The sequence below is a fragment of the Pavona decussata genome, unplaced genomic scaffold (assembly GCF_977016875.1).
Source record: "Pavona decussata unplaced genomic scaffold, jaPavDecu1.1 SCAFFOLD_134, whole genome shotgun sequence".
Classification (NCBI taxonomy): domain Eukaryota; kingdom Metazoa; phylum Cnidaria; class Anthozoa; order Scleractinia; family Agariciidae; genus Pavona; species Pavona decussata.
Window position 1 is genome coordinate 856,914 of NW_028145547.1, and position 25,123 is coordinate 882,036.

The following is a 25,123-nucleotide window of genomic DNA, read 5'->3' on the forward strand; positions in this document are numbered from 1 at the left end:
GGCATCATTTATATCACGATGGTCGGCTGTGATTAGCGCATTTCGATCCTCAATGTTCCGGCAAGAAGTTGTTCACTCGGCGGTTCGCTGTTGTACCATTCTCCTATTGTTTCTTGTCCGTGGGCATCCATGCTTCGTGAATTTCAATTCCACTATCCTTGTTGATGTTATTAGGGTGAAGTCTTATGTGGATAGCTTCCATGACCCTACAGGTGTACCAGTGAGAGTCTCGATCAATAAACTTAACCTCACCCAAAGCGGATAATGGCCGGTCTCGTGGGCGTGCTCAGAAACGGCGGAGGTCTGGGTACAAGCGAGTCGTATAACGAGTTTTTCTGTTTTTCGGCTTTTCTCTTTGTAGGGAAGAAGTTTGTTTAACACAGATTCATACTTTCTGTTTCAGCAAAAAATAACCGGTTTTCCTTCACTGAATGTTTAATTTTTGGAATTTTATGGTAAAGCACAAATTCTGAAAAGCCGTTTACATCCACGTCTTGTTGGCGATGTGTTCTTTATGTCACACCGAAGAAAGGACTTGAGCCACGCAACAACGCAAGCCGTTTATGCAATTTATTTTTTTCAAAGCCATTGGCTCTAGAAATTTTTATAAGACCGGGTATACATGAGGTTATTTGTTGCCAAAATATAGGATATTATTATAGAAACAAGTTCTCGTTCGTATTCTGAGGTGTGCAATTGCTTTCTGCCCAAGAAATCGATCCCTTCTTATGGTTTATCATTTCAAGTGGAAAAGTTTGCTTCGGCTATTGTTTCTGTTTTGCGGACAACTTGAACAAGTGGTCGTCTTTTTGTGCTTTCAGTTAGAAATCGGTCTCGCTTTGTTTTATTATCCTGCTTCAGTGACGCTCTAATTTTCTGCATTGTGCAGGCCGCTTCCTGATGAAATTACTGAGTTAGACAAAAGTAAAAACGCAATTTCGAGATGTACCTGTCTGTCCCGTTTAAAGAGTAACGAAGGTACCGGGTCAAAACCAGCCTACGCGCCTAAGTAACTGGACGATTCTGGGTAAGCTCGATCGGTTTCGATTGGACATATAACCTGTCGAAATGATAAAATAAACAGACTTGAAAATAAACCAGCTTAGACTTGTAATTGAAGAAAAATAAGGTGAAAGTTCGGCAACTGCGCATGGCTAATCGTTCCATTTTGGTACATGCACTTTCATGGCAATTTTTCTTTCAGTCTCAGCGTGTACGGGTACTTTGGCTCGACTGCATCGAGCAAAAGTGGAAACGAAACTCATTGATTACCGTCATTGAAGATTCGGTGAAGGAAATTGAGGTTTGAAACAAAACATTGTTTCCTAGCCCCCATAATAAAAACAAGTGTTGAAGTCGCGGAGAATCACTATTTATTTACTTCTGTGTGAGGAAACCAAACACTTCCTCTAAACATTCAAGAAAAATGACGAAAAGAATGTGAAACCCAAGCGCAGTTAACTCTTGCTGATTATAAAAGTTTTGCACACATCTACAAAACTCAGAGAGTTCCAATTAGAATGTTTACATAAAACCAAAATGTGCAGTTTTTGTGGCATTTCAGAAGAAACTTTTATTCAATCCATTTGTTTTGGGGTTGCATCTCCGTTGATAATATCCGTGGTGACCACACAGAACTTTAAATGCGTCACCAAATAGTAAGAGGGCTTAACATTTTCAACAAACTCAGGTTGTTCGGATTAAAAACCCACACGGATGACATTTTGTTGAATCACTCCTTATCATTGGCCAGATATGACATATTCATCAAATCCTGATTCCATGCATAAATGTGTGTTTAACAGCCGAAAGAACTCAAGGAAAATTATATCTTTGAATAAGAGGTAGCCAATCAAAACAGACCTATATTTAATTGACAATAATGGTGCCGTATTTAGTCCACGTTCAAAGAAAGGCCATAGTTCTAGTCAGTTTCTCTTTCCAAACCAGTAATCAGGAATCCAGTGCCTACAATAATTATGATAAAATAGTACCCCCAGGTACCTTAGGAAATAAGAATCGCTCTCGATGTTAGTCATGACGTCGTTCACACAGGTTACACACCTACATTCCCTTCATGTTTCTAACTCTCTCCACAGCAGAGGCCCCTTTCCCACTCGAGCGGAGACATAACAACATGAAACAAGGGACTGGAGAGAGACGTTCCCCGCGCCCCATTTTTCTCCATTTCCGTTTTTCTCCCCATTTCCGACTTTTTGCTTCCTTCTTTATGAAGGAACCTCTGCGGAGGAGAGAGTGTTTCTAACTATATTTCGTCTGTGTATGCTCTCGTAATTTGCACTAATCTATATATAATAACCAAACACCATTAATTGTAACGTAGTCTAACTAATCAAGCATAATAAAAACTATTTAATTAAAAATTGATAAATGAATCAATCACGTACCGTAGCAAGCTCTAATGGGGGTTAGAGTACTGTTCCTCATTATCACAGCCTAGGGTGCCGAAAAATCATCATATCTATTAATTAAAAATTTTTATTTCGTAGCTTCTGTGCAGGCAGCGGCATCTTGCAAGAGCCACTATTCAGCCGGGCGGCATTCAAATGGATTGTTTTACATAAACATCGGAGGTTTTCCTTTTCAAGTGAGTATTTCAATCATTAATTGCTCTTGTAACTGTAGGTACCCTCATGAAACGATCATTATCACAGATAGTAAATTGATCAAGGGAGTCAAGCTGCTTTTCTGTTTTTGAAGTAAATGAACAACCAGTGCAGGTACAACCGTTATTAATGATGATAAGCAATTAAAATAATGACAACAATTTTCAGGCTTCGTTGCTTTGGTTTTCTGTAAGAATTATTTTTCTGAGCCTTTAAACACCAACAACATCAGCCAAATAGAGATGCCATTACTAAGTAATGCAGATATATTAAGTAGGAATATAAGTTTCCACTGTTTCAGCAAATTCAAAAAAGATTCTGACGGGGCTTGAAAATCCTTGTTATATCCGTGGGAGGCAAGTAGAAGGATTTCAAGAAATTCGAATAGCTTTCAAAAAGAAACAAATTGACAAAATTATCTACATACAAACAGGATGCTTATAACTGGAAGCCAAATCAATAAAACGCTGTTAGCGTTTACACTTGTTCCTGAAATTTTTTGTTTTGGGCCCTTAGGTTGTAAGCGAGGGCAAAAACAAATTTAATTTAACAATACAGTTGATGTTCGCGGGCGTAAATGTGCTTTTGGCACGGACTCTGCAGCTCATTTAAGTCCGAGCCACAGGCTAAAATGAGTTCTGAGAAGGGCCAAAAACAATTTAATATAACAATACAGTTGATGTTCGCGGGCGTAAATGTGCTTTTGGCACGGACTCAGCTCATCTTAGTCCGAGCCACAGGCTAAAATGAGTTCTGAGAAGGGCTAAAAACATATTTACGCCCAATAACATCAACTCTATTACTATTGGAAATAATGTGATGGAATATGTTAAGCCTGGGGAATACATGAGGATGATGTCTTAATCATGCACTTAATGACACAGGCATACTCGGAAAAAAAATCCGAGTGCTCCTATCAGGAGTCGAACCTAAGACCTTCCGATTACTAATTCGGATGCTCTACCATATGGTTGGCCATTCGTTTCAAAATTATGACATGATATACGTGGGTATTTTTGCCGAGTATACTCGTAGCATCCGTTATGTATGGGCTTTTATCCCATATATATGGCCATTTATATCGCGTATATACGCGTACTAAAATACGCGTATATATGCGTCACCACCGGCGCGCAGATTTGCGTAATTAATGCCCATATATACGCGTGCTAAAATGCGCGTATACGCGGGGTTTCGAAATTCTGTCTGTGTATGTGGGCACGAAAAGTACCTTCATTTGGGAAGGCCTCCATGTATGATGGCAATGAAAAAAACATGGCGGCCATTTTAAGATCTCTTGTTGTGGTCTTGCTTCTTCTTTCTTCTTGTCACTACTCTCCTACAAAAGAACTCTTAGAGACTATTACTCAGCTTTTAACCGACTGTTCAAGGTCTTATCCTCACGCTGATCGCAACATGGCGGAGAATTTGATCGTCCGCCTTGAGGTTGCTGTAGATTCTGTTCGCCGTTTGGTTGATTCGTTGGACAGAGGTGATCAAGCGAATGACGAGAGAATGCCACATCTTGAATCCCCGGTGAGATAGCTTCAAATCTTATTAAGCAGATGGAAAATGTTTGAAATAAGAGCAGTTTCATGCACCTCTTTACGCCCCATTAGGGCTTTGCCAGGTGTGTCAGCTACACCTAATTCGCCCGGCGTACGAAATTTCAATATCTCAATTGGAGTATCTAGGAAACAGAATGAGATTTAATTGGCCCCAGATAACAAGAATGTTATTAGTTTCCAGAACTACTCTTTGACGTAGAGTAAGGAACATGGAGTCATTTTTCCTTCAAAGTCGTTATACAACCATCTCAGATTCTGATTTAGACGAATTAATTCGACATGTAAGACGTGGGTTTCCTAATGGTATTAGCATGATGCTGGGACATTTGCGAAGTAGAAATATCTATGTTCAGCGTCAACGTGTAAGGTCTAGTTTGGTTCGAACTGACCCAGCGGGGAGTGCTATGAGGTGGTTTAATACTATTACAAGGCGCGTTTACAGCGTCAGGGGACCTAATTCTCTCTGGCACATTGATGGACTGCACTGCCTTATCCGTTGGAGATTTGTAATACATGGCGGGATAGATGGGTTTTCCAGACTTATAGTGTATTTAAGTTGTGCAACAAACAATTATGCCTCGACAGTGCTTGCCCTTTTCTTAGCAGCTGTTGGGAGTAATGGATGGCCCTCTAGAGTGCGTTCAGACAAAGGGGGTGAAAACATAGAGGTAGCAAGAGCTATGCTGAGGCACAGGGGGTTGGATAGGGGGAGCATAATTGCTGGGCTGTCTGTACACAATCAAAGAATTGAGTGTCTTTTGAGAGATGTCTTCATTGGAGTTGGCCATTTTTCTACACCTTGTTCTACCAAATGGAAGAGAATGGTATCCTGGAATCAACGAGTATTATCGATCTGTTTTGTTTGCATCACATCTTTCTTCCAAGAATCAACCATCAGTTAAATCTCCTTGTTGAAGCATGGAATAGTCATCCTGGATTCACAGAGGGTCATTGGACTCCTCAACAAATCTGGGTGAATGGTATGATTTCTCAAGATAATGCAGGGCATACTGCAGTCAGGGGCATTTTTGATGACAACAGCCAACCAGATGAGTTATATGGTGAAGACCCAACAGGACCAGCACCAAATGAACTTGACCTGGGCAGTGTTGAGGTACCAGACACAAATTTCTCATTAACTGACACAGAACTTGCAGCTATTTCGTATATACAACCTCACGACTTGCCATGAGTAATAACTATGGGGTGGATCTCTACTTGGAAACTCGACAACTTATTTTGGTACTCATGCAAACCCGCCAAAATTAAGCAACAAACCTTTGACTTATCAGATAATCTCAGTGGAAATACATGTAACTTAGAGTAAAAGACAGAAACATGGATTATAAAAATGAAGTACTTCAATGAAGAAATGTTGAAATTGTTCTGGTCAATGTTGCATTTTATAATGCACATATAAAAATCATGATCTCCTCTCTTTTGTTTATATTAAGCAAACATTTACTTTTGAACAGTTTACGGTTCAATAAGGTTGAGTTTGTGGGCAGAATTTGCGTCACTTGTTATAGTTTAGCTAGAGAATTCCTGGGGGGGGGGGGGGGGTGTTCCCATATGGATAAGACAGGGATACTCATCAGAAATTTTGAATTAAACCTTTAAAGCAGACCAATCTGGGCGTGGCTCAAGCTTTATTTGACCCCTATAAGATACCATTCCAGGGATTCCAAAAATGACAGACAAGTAAGAGGTATAGTGATTAGCATGAAGTTGCAATCCGGCGATCCCTGGTAATCAAACCTCTTACGCAGTGTGACAGTATTTTTTATTTCTTCGCGTGCAACCCTAAACGATAATTTGATACACGTAAAGAGGTGCATGAAACTGCTCTTATTGCAAACATTTCCTATCTGTTTAAAAAGATTTGAAGCTGTCTCACCAGGGATTCAAGATGTGGTATTCTCTCGTCATTCGCTTGATCAACGAATCAACCAAACGGCGAACAGAATCTACAGCAACCTCAAGGCGGACGATCAAATTCTCCGCCATGTTGCGATCAGCGTGAGGATAAAACCTTGAACAGTCGGTTAAAAGCCGAGTAATAGTCTCCAAGAGTTCTGTTGTAGGAGAGCAGTGACAAGAAGTAAGAAGAAGAAAGGCCACAACAAGAAATCTTAAAATGGCCGCCATGTTTTTTCATTGCCATCATACATGGAGGCCTTCCCAAATAAGGTACTTTTCGTGCCTACATACACAGACGGAATTTCGAAACCCCGCGTATACGCGCATTTTAGCACGCGTATATATGGGCCCTTTTTGGACACGTATATATGGGCATTAATTACGCATATATGCGCGCCGGTGGTGACGCATATATACGCGTATATACGCGATATAAATGGCCATATATATGGGATAAAAGCCCATACATAACGGATGTTACGAGTATACGCGGCAAAAATATCCACGTATATCATGTCATAATTTTGAAACGAATGGCCAACCATACTACCACTGAGCTACAGGAGAATCGTGGAAGCTAAGGCCACTAATGCTATGTTTGTCCCATGAACCTAGTTTAAAGGCCTTAGCTCCCACGCATTAACTTAAAACTTTGGCAGAACACCGCAAAATTTGTCAAAAGAATCTTTGCTTTTAAGTTTTCAAAAGGAAAATAAAAGAATTTTGTCAACAGCGAAGTGTTAAAATTAATTGTGCAATTTCTAAACAGAGCGGGTTTCGCTCAACGAAGACAATTTTACATTCACCTCGCCACCGGCCATGGAGCTACTACAGGCATTATTTCCACCATCGCCCACGAGTTTCTGTATTTTAAAAAGACTTCTTCATCTAGCTGACACGACTAAGAATTTGCTTCTTCGTTAGGTTTTTCAGCCATTTTGTAGCTCAAACAATTTCTTTGTAGATGGCAGCGCTTCCAGTCAAACAAGCAAGAAAACGGTGCGAACAGTTGCATGGTTTCCAGTTCTGATTGGCTGGCTATGTTATTTTCTTCTTTTTTATTGGCTTAGAGCAGCACTGAATTCCCTATTTTAGCCCGCAAAATACGCCGCAATGTTCGATGAAATTATTATAATAACCAGTTTAAAAACAAGTAATAAGGATTGTTAAGAACATGTACCGAATTAGACTGTAGCACAGTCCTCATTTGTCATCCATAAGTGTAAACGGTTTATTGAGTTGGCTCCTGAATTTTAATTATGGATTTCAAATAGAAAATAAGAATCAAATTAATGTTATGGCTAGAAATGTGTACAAGTCGCATGTTCCTGAACTATTGCGTACTACGATTGTGAAAAGGGCACCCCCTTTGGGCGAAGCCTAATATCCTTAAAACCCTATTACATGGAGTTTTACCCCTTCACCCCCTCCCCTCACCCCTCAACACGCCCTTCCCCATCCCTCCAAGGCAAATGCATGACTCTCAAAAGTAACGAAGGCCGGACAGGATAATTTAAACAATCAGCAATGAAGTCGCCTTGGTTACATTCTTTTAAAAAGTTAGACTGAAGTCCCTTATTGAATACTGACCGTAAATAAAAAATTATTTTCACAACAACAACAACAAAAAAAAAAAACTAAGGAGACGATCAAAATTGCGGCATGAGGGTTTGCTACCAGCGTATTATAAACTTTTTACCCTCAGCTAGCAGAGGTTTCTTTCTGGCAAGTCTTTTAGCATTGGGACTGGGACGAGATGGTCACAGCGAACAGACGCGTTTCGCTGTAGAGCGCCCTTTTCGCCTCCTTAAAGCCGAAAAAAATGAAAGCAAACAGTATATATGATGACAAACAAGAAGCGTAACCGACAAAGGAAACAGAGTGAAGCAAGCAGCGCGTCCTCCAGCGACGAAAACTCTCCCGCAGCAAAGAAATCCAATTTGACAGACGCCACGAGGTGTGACATCCCGGCCATCATGTCGGCACAAACGTTACATTCGGTGAGTGAAGAACCAAGTATCGGCCAAATAAGGCAAGTATTAATGAAAATACAAGCTGATGTTACAACGATATTAAACGACAATCAGGAACTAAGAAAGGACGTGGAAAATTTGAAGACCTCGATGCAATTTCACGCTGAAATGGTAGATGCACTCAAAACGCAAAATGAGAAACTTGTTTCAACAAACAACGCTTTACATAGCGAAGTATTTGATTTGGGAAAGAGAGTGCAAACACTTGAATACGAGCACGATGCCCTAGAGCAATATACGCGTAAATTTAATATCGAAATCCATGGCATTCCAGAATTCGAAGGTGAAAACCTGCAAGACATTGTCATCAAAACGGGCCAAAGAATGTCAGTAGATGTAACAACCGAGGACATTGACATTGTACATCGACTGTACCGAAAGTCGCCAGCCATTAAACCCATAATTGTTCGCTTCACTACATACAAGAAGAGACGAGAATTTTATAAAGGAAGATTTAATTTAAAAGAAGCGAATACTACAGAGATCATCGGGTCAACACAGGGAGATACAGAAGGAAGAATCTTCATAAACGAGAACCTTACACAATACAGACAAGAAATTCTGTCTAAGGCAAGAAAAATGAAAAGAGCTGAAAAGATCAATCGAGTTTGGACTGTGGATGGGAAAATTTTTGTTCGGAAAACTGAGGAGTCCAGACCGCTTAGAATCAGTGAGGCTTGGGAATTAGAAGAACTGGCAACCTGATTATACTATGACTGTTTACCTCATATCCTTTAATACCTCATAAGTCGTTGGTGTAAGGAAAAATGAACAGACTTAGATATACTACATTATTCAATCATCATCAATTTTTTTTTATTAAATTACACGACCGGTTTTCAGGAGGCAAACACACCGTTATTAGACTATGCTTGTTTGATCGCTCGTCAAACCTTTTTTGTTTACTTGCTATCACATTAGGTCTTTAGTAATTTTAGTTATTATTTGCATTTGTTATATCGTTCTCCTATTTTTCCGTTTTGAATATAATCTTTTTTTCCCCTTTAGGTTTACTAGCATCATACATTTAGTTCGAGCAACATCGGCGAATCGTTTGTTTTTAAATTGCTTATTTCTTGCATTTGTGATTTGCATGTATTTATATTGCCTGCTATCATCTTTTGTTCTGTTGATTAATGGATTCTGCAGTCCCAATGTTACTTTCCGCAAGTACGATGTCTTTTAAGTTGATTTCGCTTAATGTGAAGGGCATAAGCAACTTTAAAAAAAGAAGAACTATTTTTACTTGGTCCCGAAAGCGCAATGCAGACATAACCTTTCTACAAGAAACTCATTCCACTGCTGAAACAATTGTTCAATGGAAAAATGAATGGGGCGGAGAGCTTATTGCCTGTCACGGTAGCTCCAATTCACGTGGAGTGGCAATTTTGATAAAAAACGGTTTTGATTGCAAAATACAGCATACAATCGTGGACCCCATGGGACGATATATAATTTTAAAAGCCGATATAAAAGATTCAAGGTATGTTTTAATAAATATTTATGCTCCAAACAAAGACAAAGATCAAATAGAATTCGTAAACAATCTACTTGATATATTGAGAAAGGAAAATCTCGACACCGAGGAAAAGATAATTATGGGAGGCGATTTTAACTGCCCCCTCAATCCAGCTTGTGATAAAAAAGGAGGAAATCTAAATCAACGAAAATTAGTTGTGGAACGTATTGACTGTTTACAAAACGAGCTTGATTTAGTAGACATATGGAGAATTAAGAACCCAAACACAAGAAGTTATACGTGGAGCCAAAAATCTCCCAAAATCTTTTGCCGCTTAGACTATTGGTTAATCTCAAACAATTTAAATGACCTTGTAAAATCAACTGATATTATTCCCGCAATTAGAACAGATCACGATGCAATTACTTTAGATATAGAAGAATTGGCAACCGAACTAAGAGGTTCGGGATATTGGAAAATGAACTGCTCTCTGTTAGTTGATGAAGAGTATGTAAAGAGTGTCACAGAAATGATCCCAATTTGGACTGCAGAAGGGCAAAAGGAATTGTCAGACGACCGCTCAACCTGGGATTGGATTAAATATAACATTAAACGTCACGCTATTTCACACTCAAAAAAGAAAGCGAAAGAAAGCTAAGAGATGTTGAGGAAAAAACTCTTCAAAAGGAACTAAACAAAGCAAAGGAAGCATTAGAAAAAAACACAAGTGATTCTAACATTACTCACTATCACACAATCCGAGAAAAATTAGAGGCGCTCTACGAAGAGAAAACAGAAGGAATAATAATACGTACACGTGCTCGATGGCATGAACACGGAGAAAAAAGTACTAAATATTTCTTGAATCTGGAAAAAAGGAATCACGTAAAGAAACACATACGAAAACTTTACATAAAAGGTGCTATTAATACGGATCCAATTAGCATTCTGAAGGAACAAGAGCGTTTCTATCATAATTTGTATAAAACTGGTAACAATGATCCGAATATTGCGTTAAAAAGACTCGCTTTTTTGAGTGAATTAAATATTCCAAAACTTTCTGAGGAACAGAAAATCACATGCGAGGGTAAAATTACATCCGAGGAATGTTTTCGCCTTCTAGATTCTTTTAACAACAACAAAACACCAGGGAATGATGGCATCCCTATTGAATTCTATAGAAAGTTCTGGCCTCTAATTGGTGATAGTTTTATAAGATGTGTAAATGAGTGCTTTGATAAAGGTGAGATGTCCTCATCCCAAAAACAAGCAGTTATTACTCTAATTGAGAAGAAAGGAAAAGACCGTGCATTCCTTGAAAACTGGCGTCCAATTTCGCTAGTCAACGTAGATGCAAAAATAATGTCCAAAGTAATCGCTTCGAGAATTAAAAATGTGTTACCAGAGATTATTCATCACAATCAAACAGGATTCGTTAAAGATCGTTATATAGGCGAAACAATTCGATCTATCTATGATATAATGGATTATACTGTTGAAGAGAATATTCCAGGACTAATGATTTTTATTGATTTTGAAAAAGCTTTTGATAGCGTGGAATGGGACTTTCTTTTCGAATGTCTTGAATCCTTTAATTTCGGACCTAACTTTCTTAACTGGGTTAAAACGTTTTATAAAAACATACAGAGCTGTACTATAAATAATGGAACTGCTTCAAATTATTTTGTGCTTGAACGCGGAGTCCGGCAAGGTGATCCACTCTCGCCGTATCTTTTTATAGTAGTTGTGGAAACTCTTGCAATTGCCATTCGTCAAAATAAGGAGATAAAAGGAATCTCTATCGAGAATGAGGAAACAAAGCTATTGCAATACGCGGATGACACTACTGCAGTGCTCTCGGATATGAACTCGGCCAAAAGTTTATTTGAATTGTTGGACATTTTCAAGGACATTTCGGGCCTTAAGATTAATTGCACAAAAACTGAGGGTATGTGGATCGGAGCATCCAAAGAAAATAAAACAGAACCTTTTGGAATTAGATGGCCTATGGAACCAATAAAAGCTCTCGGAGTATACTTCACTTATGACCTAAAACTGCTTGTTAGCGCAGTTCCGTCGCGCGAGTAGCGCGCGCGTTCCTTTTTTCCCATAAGGCCTTACGGCCAGGTGCAGTGAGCATGTGCTCAAAGATCAAAACGAAAGCGTGTGTGTTCATGAGCTAGGTTTGTTCTTATGGCGTATCTACCGTTTTGACGTTTCTTATCACCGGATAAACACAATTTTTGAAACCGTATTTACCGTATACCGTATACCGTCCATTCAACGCAACGAAAGTTTGTACGCGTTTCTTATCTGTGTATTAAACATCGCAAAATTCTTCTGTGCACCTACATTCGTTTCAAAAATTCTACGTTTCACCGTACTATGGATTTATCTGGCTGATATTGGAGGAACAGACCGTGAATGTACGCGAATTTGTGGCTGTACATCTTGCTTTGTGGATTCGTAAACAAATCGAGTATGGCCGATGGGTTGAGTCGGGCCCAGTCCACCGCGAACGTAGGCTCTGCGGAAAATTCGGATGAACTTCCGGACAAGCGAGAACGAAAGCGAACCAAAAAGGGACAGGAAGAGTATCTCAGGCTTCTCAAGAAGAATCAAACATCTGCAATTTCAGCTGTTTCCAAGAAAAGGAGCATATTAACAGATCTAATGGGAGATGAGAATAATTTGCATCTTGTGAAATCTGAACTCATCCTACTTAACACGTTGTTTAATCAATACCAAGAGGCATACGAGCGCCATTATCAAGAGTTAAGTTCAGAAGATGAACAGTTTACCGAAAGCTCTCGGCATGAAGCTAAGGAGAATTCTGTCTTGGAATTCAGGAGACAAGTCATTGATTGGATTAGCCTTGTTGAACAACGCTTGACAGATCAGCTTGACCATCTTTCAGACAAGGGATCTGTATCATCCAAATCATCGAAGGGCACTAGTCAATCAAAGTCATCGAGAACATCTGCACGAGAAAAAGAGAAAGTAAGAGTAGCTGAACTGCTGGCTGAGAAAACAATGTTAGAAAGGAAACAAGCCCTCCGTGCAGCGGATGAAGCACTAAGGCTCGAAACTGAAATAGTTAAGGCAAAAGCAAGAGAAAGGGTGTATGCTGATTTAGAACTAGAAGAGAACCCAGACAATGTAGAAAGTAAAGAAGCAACGAACACATTGTCTGAACGAATTCAGCCTAAAACTAGCACACCGAATGCACCTGTTTCTAAACTGGATCCAATCACACCAAAAGCAGCTGTACCCAAACCGGATTCAATCACACCGAAGGCAGTTGTACCCAAACCGGATCCAATCACACCGAAAGCAGTTGTACCCAAACCAGATCCGATCACACTGAAAGCAGTTGTACCTAAACTGGATCCGCTCACTCCTGAGTTTCACCCAAGTGGCTCAATTGCGAAGTACCGGCCTCCAGATAACAGTACCACCTCAGATCTCAATGCACCTTCTACATCGGAGATTCAGGACCGTTCTTTCCAGGAAGTCTTGATAGCTACACATCAACAATTAGCCGCAGCAATGACATTGCCACAGCCTGAAGTGTCAAAGTTCAAGGGAGACCCGATCGAATATCAAACGTTCATCATGGCATTTACTACACGAATTGAGTCAAAAACAGTAAGCGCAGCGGATAGGCTGTATTACCTAATACAGCATTTGGACGGTGAACCAAAGGAACTTATCAGCGGAACGTTGCACATGAACCCTAGTGAAGGATACAAGGAGGCAAGACGATTGCTTGCGAAAGAGTATGGCGATCCATTTAAGGTATCGATGGCTTATGTGAGCAAAGCCCTCCGCTGGTCACCGATTCAAAGAGACGATGCTCTAACTTTAAAACGGTTCTCATTCTTTCTGACGAAATGCAAGAACGCCATGATGAATGTGTCTCATATGACGGAGCTGAATCACCCCACTAACATGCAGACAATTGCCCGAAAGCTTCCGCCTCACCTACAGTCAAGGTGGCGTGACCGAGTTGTCAAATTAAAGGAGAAAGGAAGGATAGCTGATTTCAAGGACATCGCAGAATTTGTTGAATCAGCCGCTGAATCAGCTAACGATCCCATTTATGGCAGCCAAGCCCTGAACAAGAGTGAACAGAAGCACAAAGCTAGTAGTATCAGAGATAGTACCAAGAGAACACAACTACCAAATCAGAGGAGCATCAGTTTCGCAACAAATGTTAACACACCTCCTGCATCAGTATCATTGAGGAACACTAAATGTTGTGACTCTAACACAGGAAGCTGTCTATTATGCAACAAGCCTCATGACTTGGACGACTGTGATGACTTCCGAAAGCGGACAATAGAAGAGAAAAGGTCATTCCTCGGAGACAGGAAGCTCTGTTATGCTTGTTATGGTACCAATCACGTGTCAAGGAACTGTTTGAAAAAACGAACCTGTCAGAAATGTGGAAAACGACACCCCACGGCACTCCACATGGATGATTTCAAACCAAATAAGAAAGATGGAAACAGTGAGACCGACAATTCCAACGTCAAGCCCACCACTGTGGTGGAGAACGGATGTGTTGATATATCTGAGACTGTGTGCAATGCGACTATCAACAAGGAAACTGTTGTCTTACATGCTATTCTCCCCATCAAAATAAGGAAGAAAGGCAACGCTGAGTCAGTCACCACCTATGCATTCTATGACGGTGGTAGCAGTGGCTGTTTTGTAACCGAAAACATTAGGAGACTGATAGGTGAAGAAGGCGTTGAGACAGTTCTTCAACTTGGAACAATGCACGGTCATAGCCGAGTTGAAACCACCGTTCTAGCTGACCTTGTTGTCACAGACTTAGATGACAATAATCCCATTGAGTTGCCCCGTACCTTCACGAGTGATGAGATTCCAGCAGGCCATCATCAAATTCCAACACCTGAACTCCTAAGTCGCTGGGAACATCTTTCAGAGGTTGCTCAGAAAATCCCTGCACATCGGCCCGACCTTGAAATAGGTTTATTGATCGGCAGCAATTGTCCAGTTGCCCTGGAACCATTAGAAGTGATACCCAGTCATGGTGACGGCCCTTTTGCCCTCCGCCTCCATCACGGCTGGACCGTCAGTGGCCCCTTGCAAGTTGAAACTGATCAAAGTTGCAGTACGATTACCGTGAATCGCATCACTGTGCGGGAAGTCGAATTTAACAAGGAGATCATCGCGCCCAAGTCGTTGCTGAGTATGTTTGAAATGGACTTTAACGATCACACTGTAAGCAAAGTCCCAGACGAGCGTGGATACTCACAAGAAGACAGGAAGTTTTTGGACATGGCAGAAAAAGGCGTCCGCAACGTTAACGGACATTATGAGATCCCGCTCCCCTTCCGAGCACAGGACATCACCATGCCCAACAACAAAGAACAAGCAATCAAAAGAGCTAACTGGCAGAAGAAGAAGATGCTTCGAGATGCAAAGTACCATACTGACTACACTAAATTTGTCAACGATGTTATCGCCAAAGGCTACGCCCAAAAGGTCCCAAACGAGTCAGGCGCAGCAAGGCCCGGCAAAGTATGGTATCTTCCCCACCATGGGATTTATCATCCGAAAAAACCGGACAGAATACGCGTAGTATTTGATTGCAGTGCGAGTTTCAATGGAGTGTCCCTTAATGACCAGTTACTCCAAGGTCCCGACCTCACGAATTCCTTGGTAGGAGTATTAATCAGGTTTCGTGAAGACCCCGTCGCCTTCTTAGGAGATGTGGAGGCTATGTTCCATCAGGTTAGAGTACCGCCTGAACAGTGCGATTTCCTCCGTTTCTTATGGTGGCCGAATGGTGACCTAGACGCTCCATTGGAGGAATACAGGATGGTGGTGCACCTCTTCGGCGCAATATCCTCACCGAGCATTGCCAATTTTGCATTGAAGAAGACTGCTAGTGATAACGAGGAAGAATATGGCACCATTGTTGCTAACACTGTGAGAAAGAATTTCTATGTCGATGACTGTTTACGGTCCGTGGACACCGAGAACACTGCTGGAAAGTTGATCAAGGATCTCAGCAGAGCGTGTCAGAAGGGTAGATTCCACCTTACGAAGTTTACATGCAATCGCCGTGGTGTTTTGGAGCAGATTCCAGAAGAAGAGAGGTCAAAGGAAACTAAGGCTCTGGACCTCCATCGTGACAATCTCCCTATCGAACGTGCCCTCGGGGTACAATGGTGTGTACAGTCGGACAGTTTTGGATTTCGAATAATCCTTAACAACAAACCGATAACAAGACGGGGAATTCTGTCAACCGTGTCATCGATCTATGATCCTCTAGGCTTTATCGCCCCATTTACACTGGTAGCTAAACAGATCTTACAAGAGTTATGTCGCAGCAAAAGTCTTGGATGGGACGATGATATTCCAGAAGAATATCGGAACCAATGGATCAAGTGGCAGAACGAACTCCCAACGCTCGAATTGTTTCATGTTGACCGTTGTCTGAAACCACGGGAGTTTGGACCGATTGTTTCAAGGCAGCTTCACCTGTTCTCCGATGCTAGTACCGTAGGCTATGGATGCTCCGGCTACCTTCGCCTTCAAGATGATGCAAACCGTATCCATTGTGCCTTCTTGATGGGCAAGGCCCGCCTCGCACCAATCAAGACAGTAACAGTTCCCCGATTAGAGCTCACCGCAGCTACCGTCTCTGTCCGCGTAGGACAAATGTTGATAGAAGAATTGGAGACCAAGCCTGATGTCACCTTCTATCATACGGATTCGACTACAGTGCTCCGATACATCGGAAACGAACAGAAGAGATTTCAAGTCTTTGTCTCCAACCGTGTCCAGTTGATCAGAGACTTTACCAGTCCTCATCAGTGGAGATATGTGGACACTCTTAACAATCCTGCTGATGATGCCTCCAGAGGAATGAAAGAAACACCGCACCTACAGCATTCGCGCTGGATAAAAGGACCAGAGTTCCTATGGAAACCAGTATCGGAATGGCCGCAACAGCCTTTTCTCATCGGCGAGATCCCTGAGGATGATCCAGAGATTAAGAAGGTGGTCGTTGCCGGAACTGTGGTAACCGAAGACTCGACCACTAGCGTAAACAAGCTAATTGAATACCATTCAGACTGGTATCGCCTGAAACTGTCAGTGGCTGTATTTCTACGCATTAAAGCAACGTTACTGAGAAGAAGGCAAGATCGGAAGAAGACAGAAGTTACCCAGGCTGACCTAGTTGCAATGCAACGTCCAGAGAGTGTGAAGCAACGGAAAGCCGAAACGAAACACGTGGATCATTGCAACGTGCCTCTCTCAGTGCAAGAGTTAAACGAAGCCGAAATTGCCATCATCCAGTTTGTACAGTCCCAAGTATTCAGCAAAGAGCTAGACATCCTTCACCGGGCCAATAGTGACGGCGAGCCAGATTCACGGGGCCAGGAGAAACAAAAGAAAGTGGAGTTTAAGAAGATTGGTTCCCTGTACCGTTTAGATCCGTTCGTCAGGGAAGGCGTTCTTTGTGTCGGCGGTCGCCTTAGCCAAGCAGATCTCTCAGAGGAAGCGAAACACCCTGTCATATTACCTCGTAAGAATCATGTCACCACACTCATCATTCGACAAATCCATGAGCACCTGGGACATGCTGGGCGTGGTCACACGCTAGCTAAATTGAGAGAAAAGTACTGGGTACTTGGCGCCAATGCTGCTGTCCGCCATCAAATTACGAAATGTGTTACCTGTCGTCGGAACCGTGCTCCCGTAACCGAGCAAAAGATGGCCGAATTGCCTAAGGATCGCCTAACACCAGCCCCACCGTTCACGTTCACGGGCGTCGACTTCTTCGGCCCATATCTGATCAAAGAAGGACGCAAGGAACTGAAACGCTATGGTTGTCTGTTTACCTGTTTAGTAAGCAGAGCGATACACATCGAGACAGCAAATTCACTCGAAACGGACTCTTTCATTCAAGCCCTAAGACGTTTCATTGCCCGCCGTGGACCAGTTCAGGAGATCCGAAGTGACAATGGAACAAATTTTGTCGGCGCCAACGCGGAATTACGAGAAGCAATCGAGGAAGTAGACAACGATCAAGTCAGGAATAAGTTACGCCAAGAAGGCACCGATTGGATCTTCAATCCCCCATCGGCAAGCCACATGGGCGGCGTCTGGGAACGTCAGATCCGGACCACCAAGAAAGTACTCACCGTCCTACTACATGAGCATGGCACCCGTTTGGATGATGAATCGTTTAGAACACTGCTCTGCGAGGTCGAAGCCATTGTAAATTCCAGACCTTTAACACTTGCTTCCAGCGATCCAGATGATCTCAACCCTTTATCACCAAGTCAACTTCTGACGATGAAGACGAGCATCATACTTCCCCCACCTGGAAAGTTCCAACGAAACGATGTGTATATGAGAAAACGCTGGCGCAGAGTCCAATATCTCGCCAACCTGTTTTGGTCGCGCTGGAAACGAGAATATATTGTGACCTTGCAAGAACGGCGAAAATGGGACCGACCAGTGCAAAATCTGACCGTTGGCGATGTTGTTCTCATCAAAGACGAACATTCACCAAGAAACGCGTGGGCCATGGGCCGTGTTATCAAGACGGAACCAGACAAAGAGGGACTGGTGCGAAGTGTCCTGTTAAAGACCCAAACTTTAGAACTACGCCGTCCCGTTAACAAGCTTGTCCTCCTGCTGTCAAACGAAGATCAAACGAGTACCGAGGACGAATGCTGAGAAGAAGTGCTGAGCTGAGTGCTGAACCATAGAGAGAACATTGTTATAACGAACTGTTACAATTTCAAGTTAATTGAACATTTGAAGGACCTTAATCTATATTATGTTATGTTAAGCAACGTCGGTATCGTTCCTTAAAGGGCCGGGGATGTTAGCGCAGTTCCGTCGCGCGAGTAGCGCGCGCGTTCCTTTTTTCCCATAAGGCCTTACGGCCAGGTGCAGTGAGCATGTGCTCAAAGATCAAAACGAAAACGTGTGTGTTCATGAGCTAGGTTTGTTCTTATGGCGTATCTACCGTTTTGACGTTTCTTATCACCGGATAAACACAATTTTTGAAACCGTATTTACCGTATACCGTATACCGTCCATTCAACGCAACGAAAGTTTGTACGCGTTTCTTATCTGTGTATTAAACATCGCAAAATTCATCTGTGCACCTACACTGCTCAAAGAAAAGAATTTCATCGAAAGACTGGATAGTATTAAAAAACTGATAAACATTTGGTCTTCCAGAGGTCTTTCAATCCTTGGTGAAGTGACAATAATAAAATCCTTTCTAATTCCCAAATTTGTTTATGTATGCTCACTCCTGCCAACACCCAATGAGCTGGTGAAACAATTAAATCAATTGCTATTCAAATTCTTATGGAATGGAACAGATAAAGTAACGCGTGTGTCAACAATAAACGATTATGGGGAAGGTGGACTAAAAATGATTGATTTAGAAAGCATGGTTAAAGCTTTGAGATTGGCATGGCTTAAACGAATATTCAACGCAAACGATGGGACATGGAAGCGGTACTTACAACACCAATTGAAAACAGTTGGAGGACTGTTCTTTTTAAATTGTAACTATGACGTTAAGGATTATACATTCACTTCCCAGTTTTATCGAGAGCTTCTTCTGTGGTGGTCACAATTTCGCGACAGTTTCGTTACTGACATGAATTGGACAAATGTTATTTGGAATAATAAAGAAATAAGAATAGATAAAAAGCCCATTTTTTACAAAAATTTCTATGAATCCGGATTTATTTACATACGTGATCTCCGACTTGATTTGAATATCAACGATTCCTTTAGTTACGTTTCAAATAAAATTGGAAAAGTTAGCATTCTACAGTGGGCGGGCCTTCGACACTCAATACCTGATTTCTTAAAAAATACGCGCGATCAAATCCACCTACTAACGCCTTCCTCGCTTCAGATAAATAACAGCATTTTTGATGTGAAAAAGAAGAAATCGAAAGATTACTATTCGTTATTTGTTGCGAAGAAATCACGGCCACCTTATATTGTTCATAAGTGGAAAGGCGATTTTAATATATCAGATGATTTATTGAAAGAATCTTTCATTTTGCCTCACGCTGTTGCACGTTAAGGCCTTTCAGTATAAAATTCTCAATAATATACTCTACACAAACGCGAAATTATGCAAAATTGGTTTTAGAGTTGACGAATTATGCACTTTCTGCGAAACTGAGCGAGAAACACTATATCACCTACTTTATCAATGCACTTATGCTAGGCAGTTTTGGAACGAGTTTGAATTGTATTGGCACCGCTTGTCAAATCAGGTGATTCACCTGACTTTGGAAAATGTCTTATTCGGAATACTTTCAACACCATGCCCTTCACATATGCTGCTTAATTACTTTATTATCATTGGAAAACTGTTTTTGTGGGACTGTAGAAGAACACAAATACATCCTAAAATACAAGGTTTTCAGAACACGATAGCTATCAAATATAATATTGAAAGAAAAATAAGTAAGAAAAAGTTTTATGAAAAGAAATGGATATTCAAATGAGAAGAAATTGATAACTACGTGAAAAGTCTTTAAAGCTGATTCGCCTAATCTACTATTCTTTTTTTTTTATCTGATGTTGCTCGGTTTAATTGGTTTAATTGGTTTATTTAGTTAAATTAGTTGAATTATTATTATTATTTGAATTATTTGATTTGCTTAAAAATAGAAATGGGGTAACTGTGCAAAATGTATCAATTGTTATTATTTTAACCTATATATAATATTGTCAATGAAATTGTAACTGCTCTGTAAATGATAAATTTCAATAAATATTATATAAAAAAAAAAAAAAAAAGTCTTTTAGCATGTACGAAGTCGCTCGCGTCTCTAGTATTTCGCGTAGTCGGCTTTTTGAATCACTGGACTAAATTTAAAAGCATGTTTTGCAGTTTTGATCGTCTCCTTATTTTTTTCTGTATAAAATATTGAATTATTTTGGTAGCTGTATGAATTTTGCTGCGGCTCATTAATTAACTAATAAATGCTTAAGTTGGCTTTGTCCACTTTCCTGTAGTCAGAAACCGTTAATAACTTCCTGCTCAGTTGAATTAAGGGGATCGGAGTATTTGAAAATAATTAACCCAGTTTTCTCCTTAACCCTTTCCCTACCGAGGGTCCTCAACTCATAACGTGGTCAGTATTTTCTCAATTAGAGAGAGCTTTTGTCAGCAAATTGGTCTTAGAAAGATCTTTGTACTTCAAAGGAAAAAATGGTACCCTCTGGTATCTACGATGTGGTTCACCACCCAAATGATTTGTTGAATGTTTTCATACACAGACTCTCACATATCTCAGAGTATTCTTGCATTAAAAGCTACAAAAGAAGCTACACGTTTGAGGTATACTTATCACCTGAGTCGATTTCTATTATAAGACCTGACATCCTTCAGTTATATCTTGATTCCAGAAACGAACTTCACTCACCAAGACCTTTTAAATGGTATATTTATTACACTAAGCAAGCTGGGTTTTTCTTCACCGTTTTGGAAAAATGGGCCAAAAAATTTGGTAGGGAATGGTTAACCATATTGTGGGCCATTTCTTTGTCTTCAGAAACTCTATCTTGCTCTTACGTACTATTTCTTATAAATAAACTGATCCGCTTGTTCATTTGCTATGCCACAAAGAAAGAGATTTGTTAAAATCTACGAATATCTCGTTTGAACATGAATAAAAAGATTTGAATGAAGTTTAAACCAACTCCTCGGCCTATACCTTACGTTAGACTGGGACACATTTTTTCTTTCATTTAAATCAATATTTGTACGAGGTGTCCAGTTTAGCAAGGCTAGTTCAAATGGAGCCCTGATACAGTAATAACACAGTGGTGATAAAGTACATCCTACATGCGCAGACATGGTAAATTGCAGATTAGTGAATGAAAACTTTTTAGAGGCGACACTGAGTATCTGCATGCATGGCTATACACCACATTAGAAGTTGTAAGATACTGCCTATTTTTGACCGATGTGATAGTATTCTGAAATTTTTTTATAATCGTAAATTCCAACCTTTGGATTTCAGTTCTGATAAAAGGACTACTGAGAGGACATGCGCATAGGCAGCTAGTACAGCAAAGAGTTCCACCGTACACCCCCACGCCGTCAATTTGATCACGTCATTCATCATTACGCCACTTTTCTTGGCTTCAAACAACGCGTAGGTAGGCATGACAGCCAACTGACTGGAACATCGCATTCATTGTTAGTCAGTATAAATCCACAGCATCATTGTAAGCTATCAGTAGTTCAGAATTATTTTAAGTCATTGTAAGCCACTATCACTGTAATCTATTATGAAGCTGGCTATACCTTTTATTCCGTGTCTGTACGTGATGGTAACTCTTTAGCTCTTTAAGTCACTGTAAATCAGTCAATCAAAAAAAAAAAAGAAGGCTCTGAGGTAATTTCCTCGTTTCAGCCAAACTCTAAGCAAACAACAAACAAGAGAAAATGTGATGTGGACGTATCTCAAAGAGTCAGTTAACATGGCGGTAGAAAAACTGACAATCGATATGCTTAATCTGCTCGTGCACGCAAGCAAGCTAGAGCAGTAAGCAAGTGAGCTGGGGATCTCAGTGTACCTACGTAGGTTAATGTACGTTTACAGCCAGCGACTGGGAATGGACTATGCCCATCGCGAACTACTCGACGTGTGATTCAATCAGTGTAGTATAATTATAAATATTTGTGCAACTAAATACTTTAGACAAGGGATAAATGAAATAAGCCTGTCTGAGGCCCCTTGCAAGTTTGTAATCTAGACCAAGTCAGACATGAGATCAACCGAAGACCCGACACGAACCGGGTAAACGGTCACTTGAAGTTATAGCTTTGGAACAGAGTGTGTGTCAAATCTGCAATCTACTTAGGCACGATAGAGCTTTCAATTGCAGGTACTGATCTGCCGTGAATAAAATTATAGTTTTCATTCGTATTTTTATATTGCTTGGCAGTCTTGTTGTTGGATGTAGTGCATCGGAATGGGCAGTACCTCTTTTGTATGAAAATTTGAGGGAAAAGTTGGCTTTGATCTCGTTTTGATTTGTACCATGGGCGTAACCGTGAAAGGTGTGCAGAACGAACGCCTTTGTCCCCCTTTGACATGTCTTGATAGTAGCTAATTATAGCACACTTGACAGTCCTTTTACATACATCAAAGTTGTTACGTTATTCCTTAGGTGTGTGTCAAAGGTACCTTTGCACTAGTCAATCAAACATTTGACAACACTTTTACCCTGCCTTTGATCTTAATCATTGGCGCTTTGCCTTTCACTAGGCCTTAATTTACCAAGTTTAACGATGCCAAAAAGCTTGGTAAAGGCGTCGTTACCACGTTTGACATAAGTCAAAGGTGAGTCAAAAGTGAGCGGCAAAAGCAATTTTTCGTGCACAGGAAGCGACGCACTTTCAGATGTTCTCGCAGATAGCCGCACTTTTCTCAGGTCTATGAATTTCAAAACTAAGGTGTGGTCTATATGCCAGTCTTGATGGCATTGTTGACTACACAGAGGCAATGGACCATGCACTGTATTTATGGAAAATATTCTCTACAAAGTCTAGGGAATTTTGGTGAGACCTTATGTGACTTTTAGTGTTGGTGATGTTGCTATGCTGAGTCTAAAAGCTCTTATTGCAGCTTGTTAGTCTGGAAAGCAGATATTTGAGTTAGAAGTACCTGTAGCTCTCTTCTTCTGTAGTCCTATACACTGACAGCATAAACATCTGCAGTAAAGTTCGCGCAGATTTCTCCTGCACGTATTCCGTTCTGTAGTTGTTGTATGTGGCCACAATATTAGTACACCATATCATCTGTCTCTGAAAGTATTTTTGCAGGATCTGTCTATGAACAACTTGTCTTGGTGATGTTCAATTTAGTAAATAAGCCCTTTCGGGCAGCTAGTATATATGAGAGGATCATGGCTGAGGCTGAAAGATTGTCCGACAAATGAACGATTGGCCGAGGAGCTTCGAGGGCAACTGTGAAATTTTAAGGAAAGGGGTTCATTTATTTAAAAACTCCGGATTAATTTCAGCCATGGCCAGTCATGGTCAAGACATAATTGTAGGGAAATAAATACTAACTGACCAGTTTACTCGATTCTAATACAGTCATCATGTCAGTTTAAAGTACAACAGTTCACCAAATATAACATTCTTTCTTTTTTTCCTTGTCGAAGAAATCGCGGATATCAAATTGAAAGACAAGCGACAAAATAGGGACGACATCCGACGCTATCCGCTTTTGACAGAACTGTCGTTGTATTTCAGCCACTACGATTTTATACTTAGCATACCATTTTATTTCTGAAATTGGTATCGCTTTCTGTGGCAATATCATTTTATTATATACTAATATCTGATTTTACCATGTTTAAATGTTTGTCATTTGACTAATAATTAAGTGGTTACCTCCTCGGATATTAGGGTTGTTATCAAGAAAGCTAGAATCCCAAGAACGCACTACTCTGACTTCCATAATTGGACGCCAGTATTCCTTACATAATTCCAACTTTTGATTCCTTTTATAGATATTGTTAGTAAAGTTTATTTTGTGCAAGTCACTCAATGCCTTTATCCTTTTGCATTGTAAGGTGTACTGTGACATGTCCAATGGTGGCTGGACTTTAATCTCACGCTTCTCGAATGCTGACAGTGCAAACTGGATGCAGTACAACGCCAGCTGGTGGTATGACCGAACAACATCTTACGGCAGCGTCACCAGTCCTTCAGACAACTATGACATGATATCGCCCGCATTATGGCTTGTTCAGGGCGATTATCTCAAAATAACCCGCAGTGATGACAGCTCCCATACATTTCTGCTAAACACTGTTAGAGGCTGCACTGGAGGGATGACCTTCAGGAACTTTGTAACAAGCTTTGGTAACTACCGAAATGGTGGCATCTGGAACAGCAACTCATGCAGGCACTATTGTCTTACGCATTTTGGTGGTAGTTACTCGTCGACAGGGGGATTTAGTACAGTGTCGTGCGGCAGTAATCTTGGTATATATGGTGATAACAACTTAGCATTCTGGTGTGACTGGAGTTCCGGTGATGGAGCCGTGATGATGATTGGCGGTGGTGGTGACAGTTGTCACAGGGCGGATCATGGGATTGGTATCACAGAGGCTGATCAGGCTCGGTTCGGTACAGGAGACTGTGATGGAGACTTTGGTGATAATTGCAATTTTCCTAACGGCTATTCTCTGAACTTGTGGATTAAATAGATTAAGATTAGCCTTTGGCGGTATACTGAATCTATTTAGCTACAGAACACATAAAGACGGATTAAAGTGTATCCACAATCCAAAAACAGTATGGTCGCCTATTAAAATTAATAGTAAAAACAAAAGAAATCCCAAGATTTAAAACTCTTAAAAGGAAGTTCAAGTCGTCCAAAGGGCTGGATGCATAATGTTTTTTGTATTTTTGTATTTCTTTTTTTTTTTTTTTTTGCAAAGAGCTTCAGA

The 25,123-nt window shown here is 40.7% G+C and overlaps 1 protein-coding gene across 1 annotated transcript in view; it reads left to right on the top strand.

Annotated features, from left to right (window-relative positions):
* The window catches only part of LOC146467595 (uncharacterized), a 45,068-nt gene extending 20,180 nt beyond the window's left edge, over positions 1–24,888 (top strand). The window contains exons 17-18 of the mRNA XM_085125490.1: positions 2,511–2,608; positions 24,242–24,888. Coding sequence (XP_084981616.1) covers positions 2,511–2,608; positions 24,242–24,880 — 737 coding nt within the window. The 3' untranslated portion in view covers positions 24,881–24,888. The remainder of the gene's footprint in view (positions 1–2,510; positions 2,609–24,241) is intronic.
* Positions 24,889–25,123: the final 235 nt, after the last annotated feature.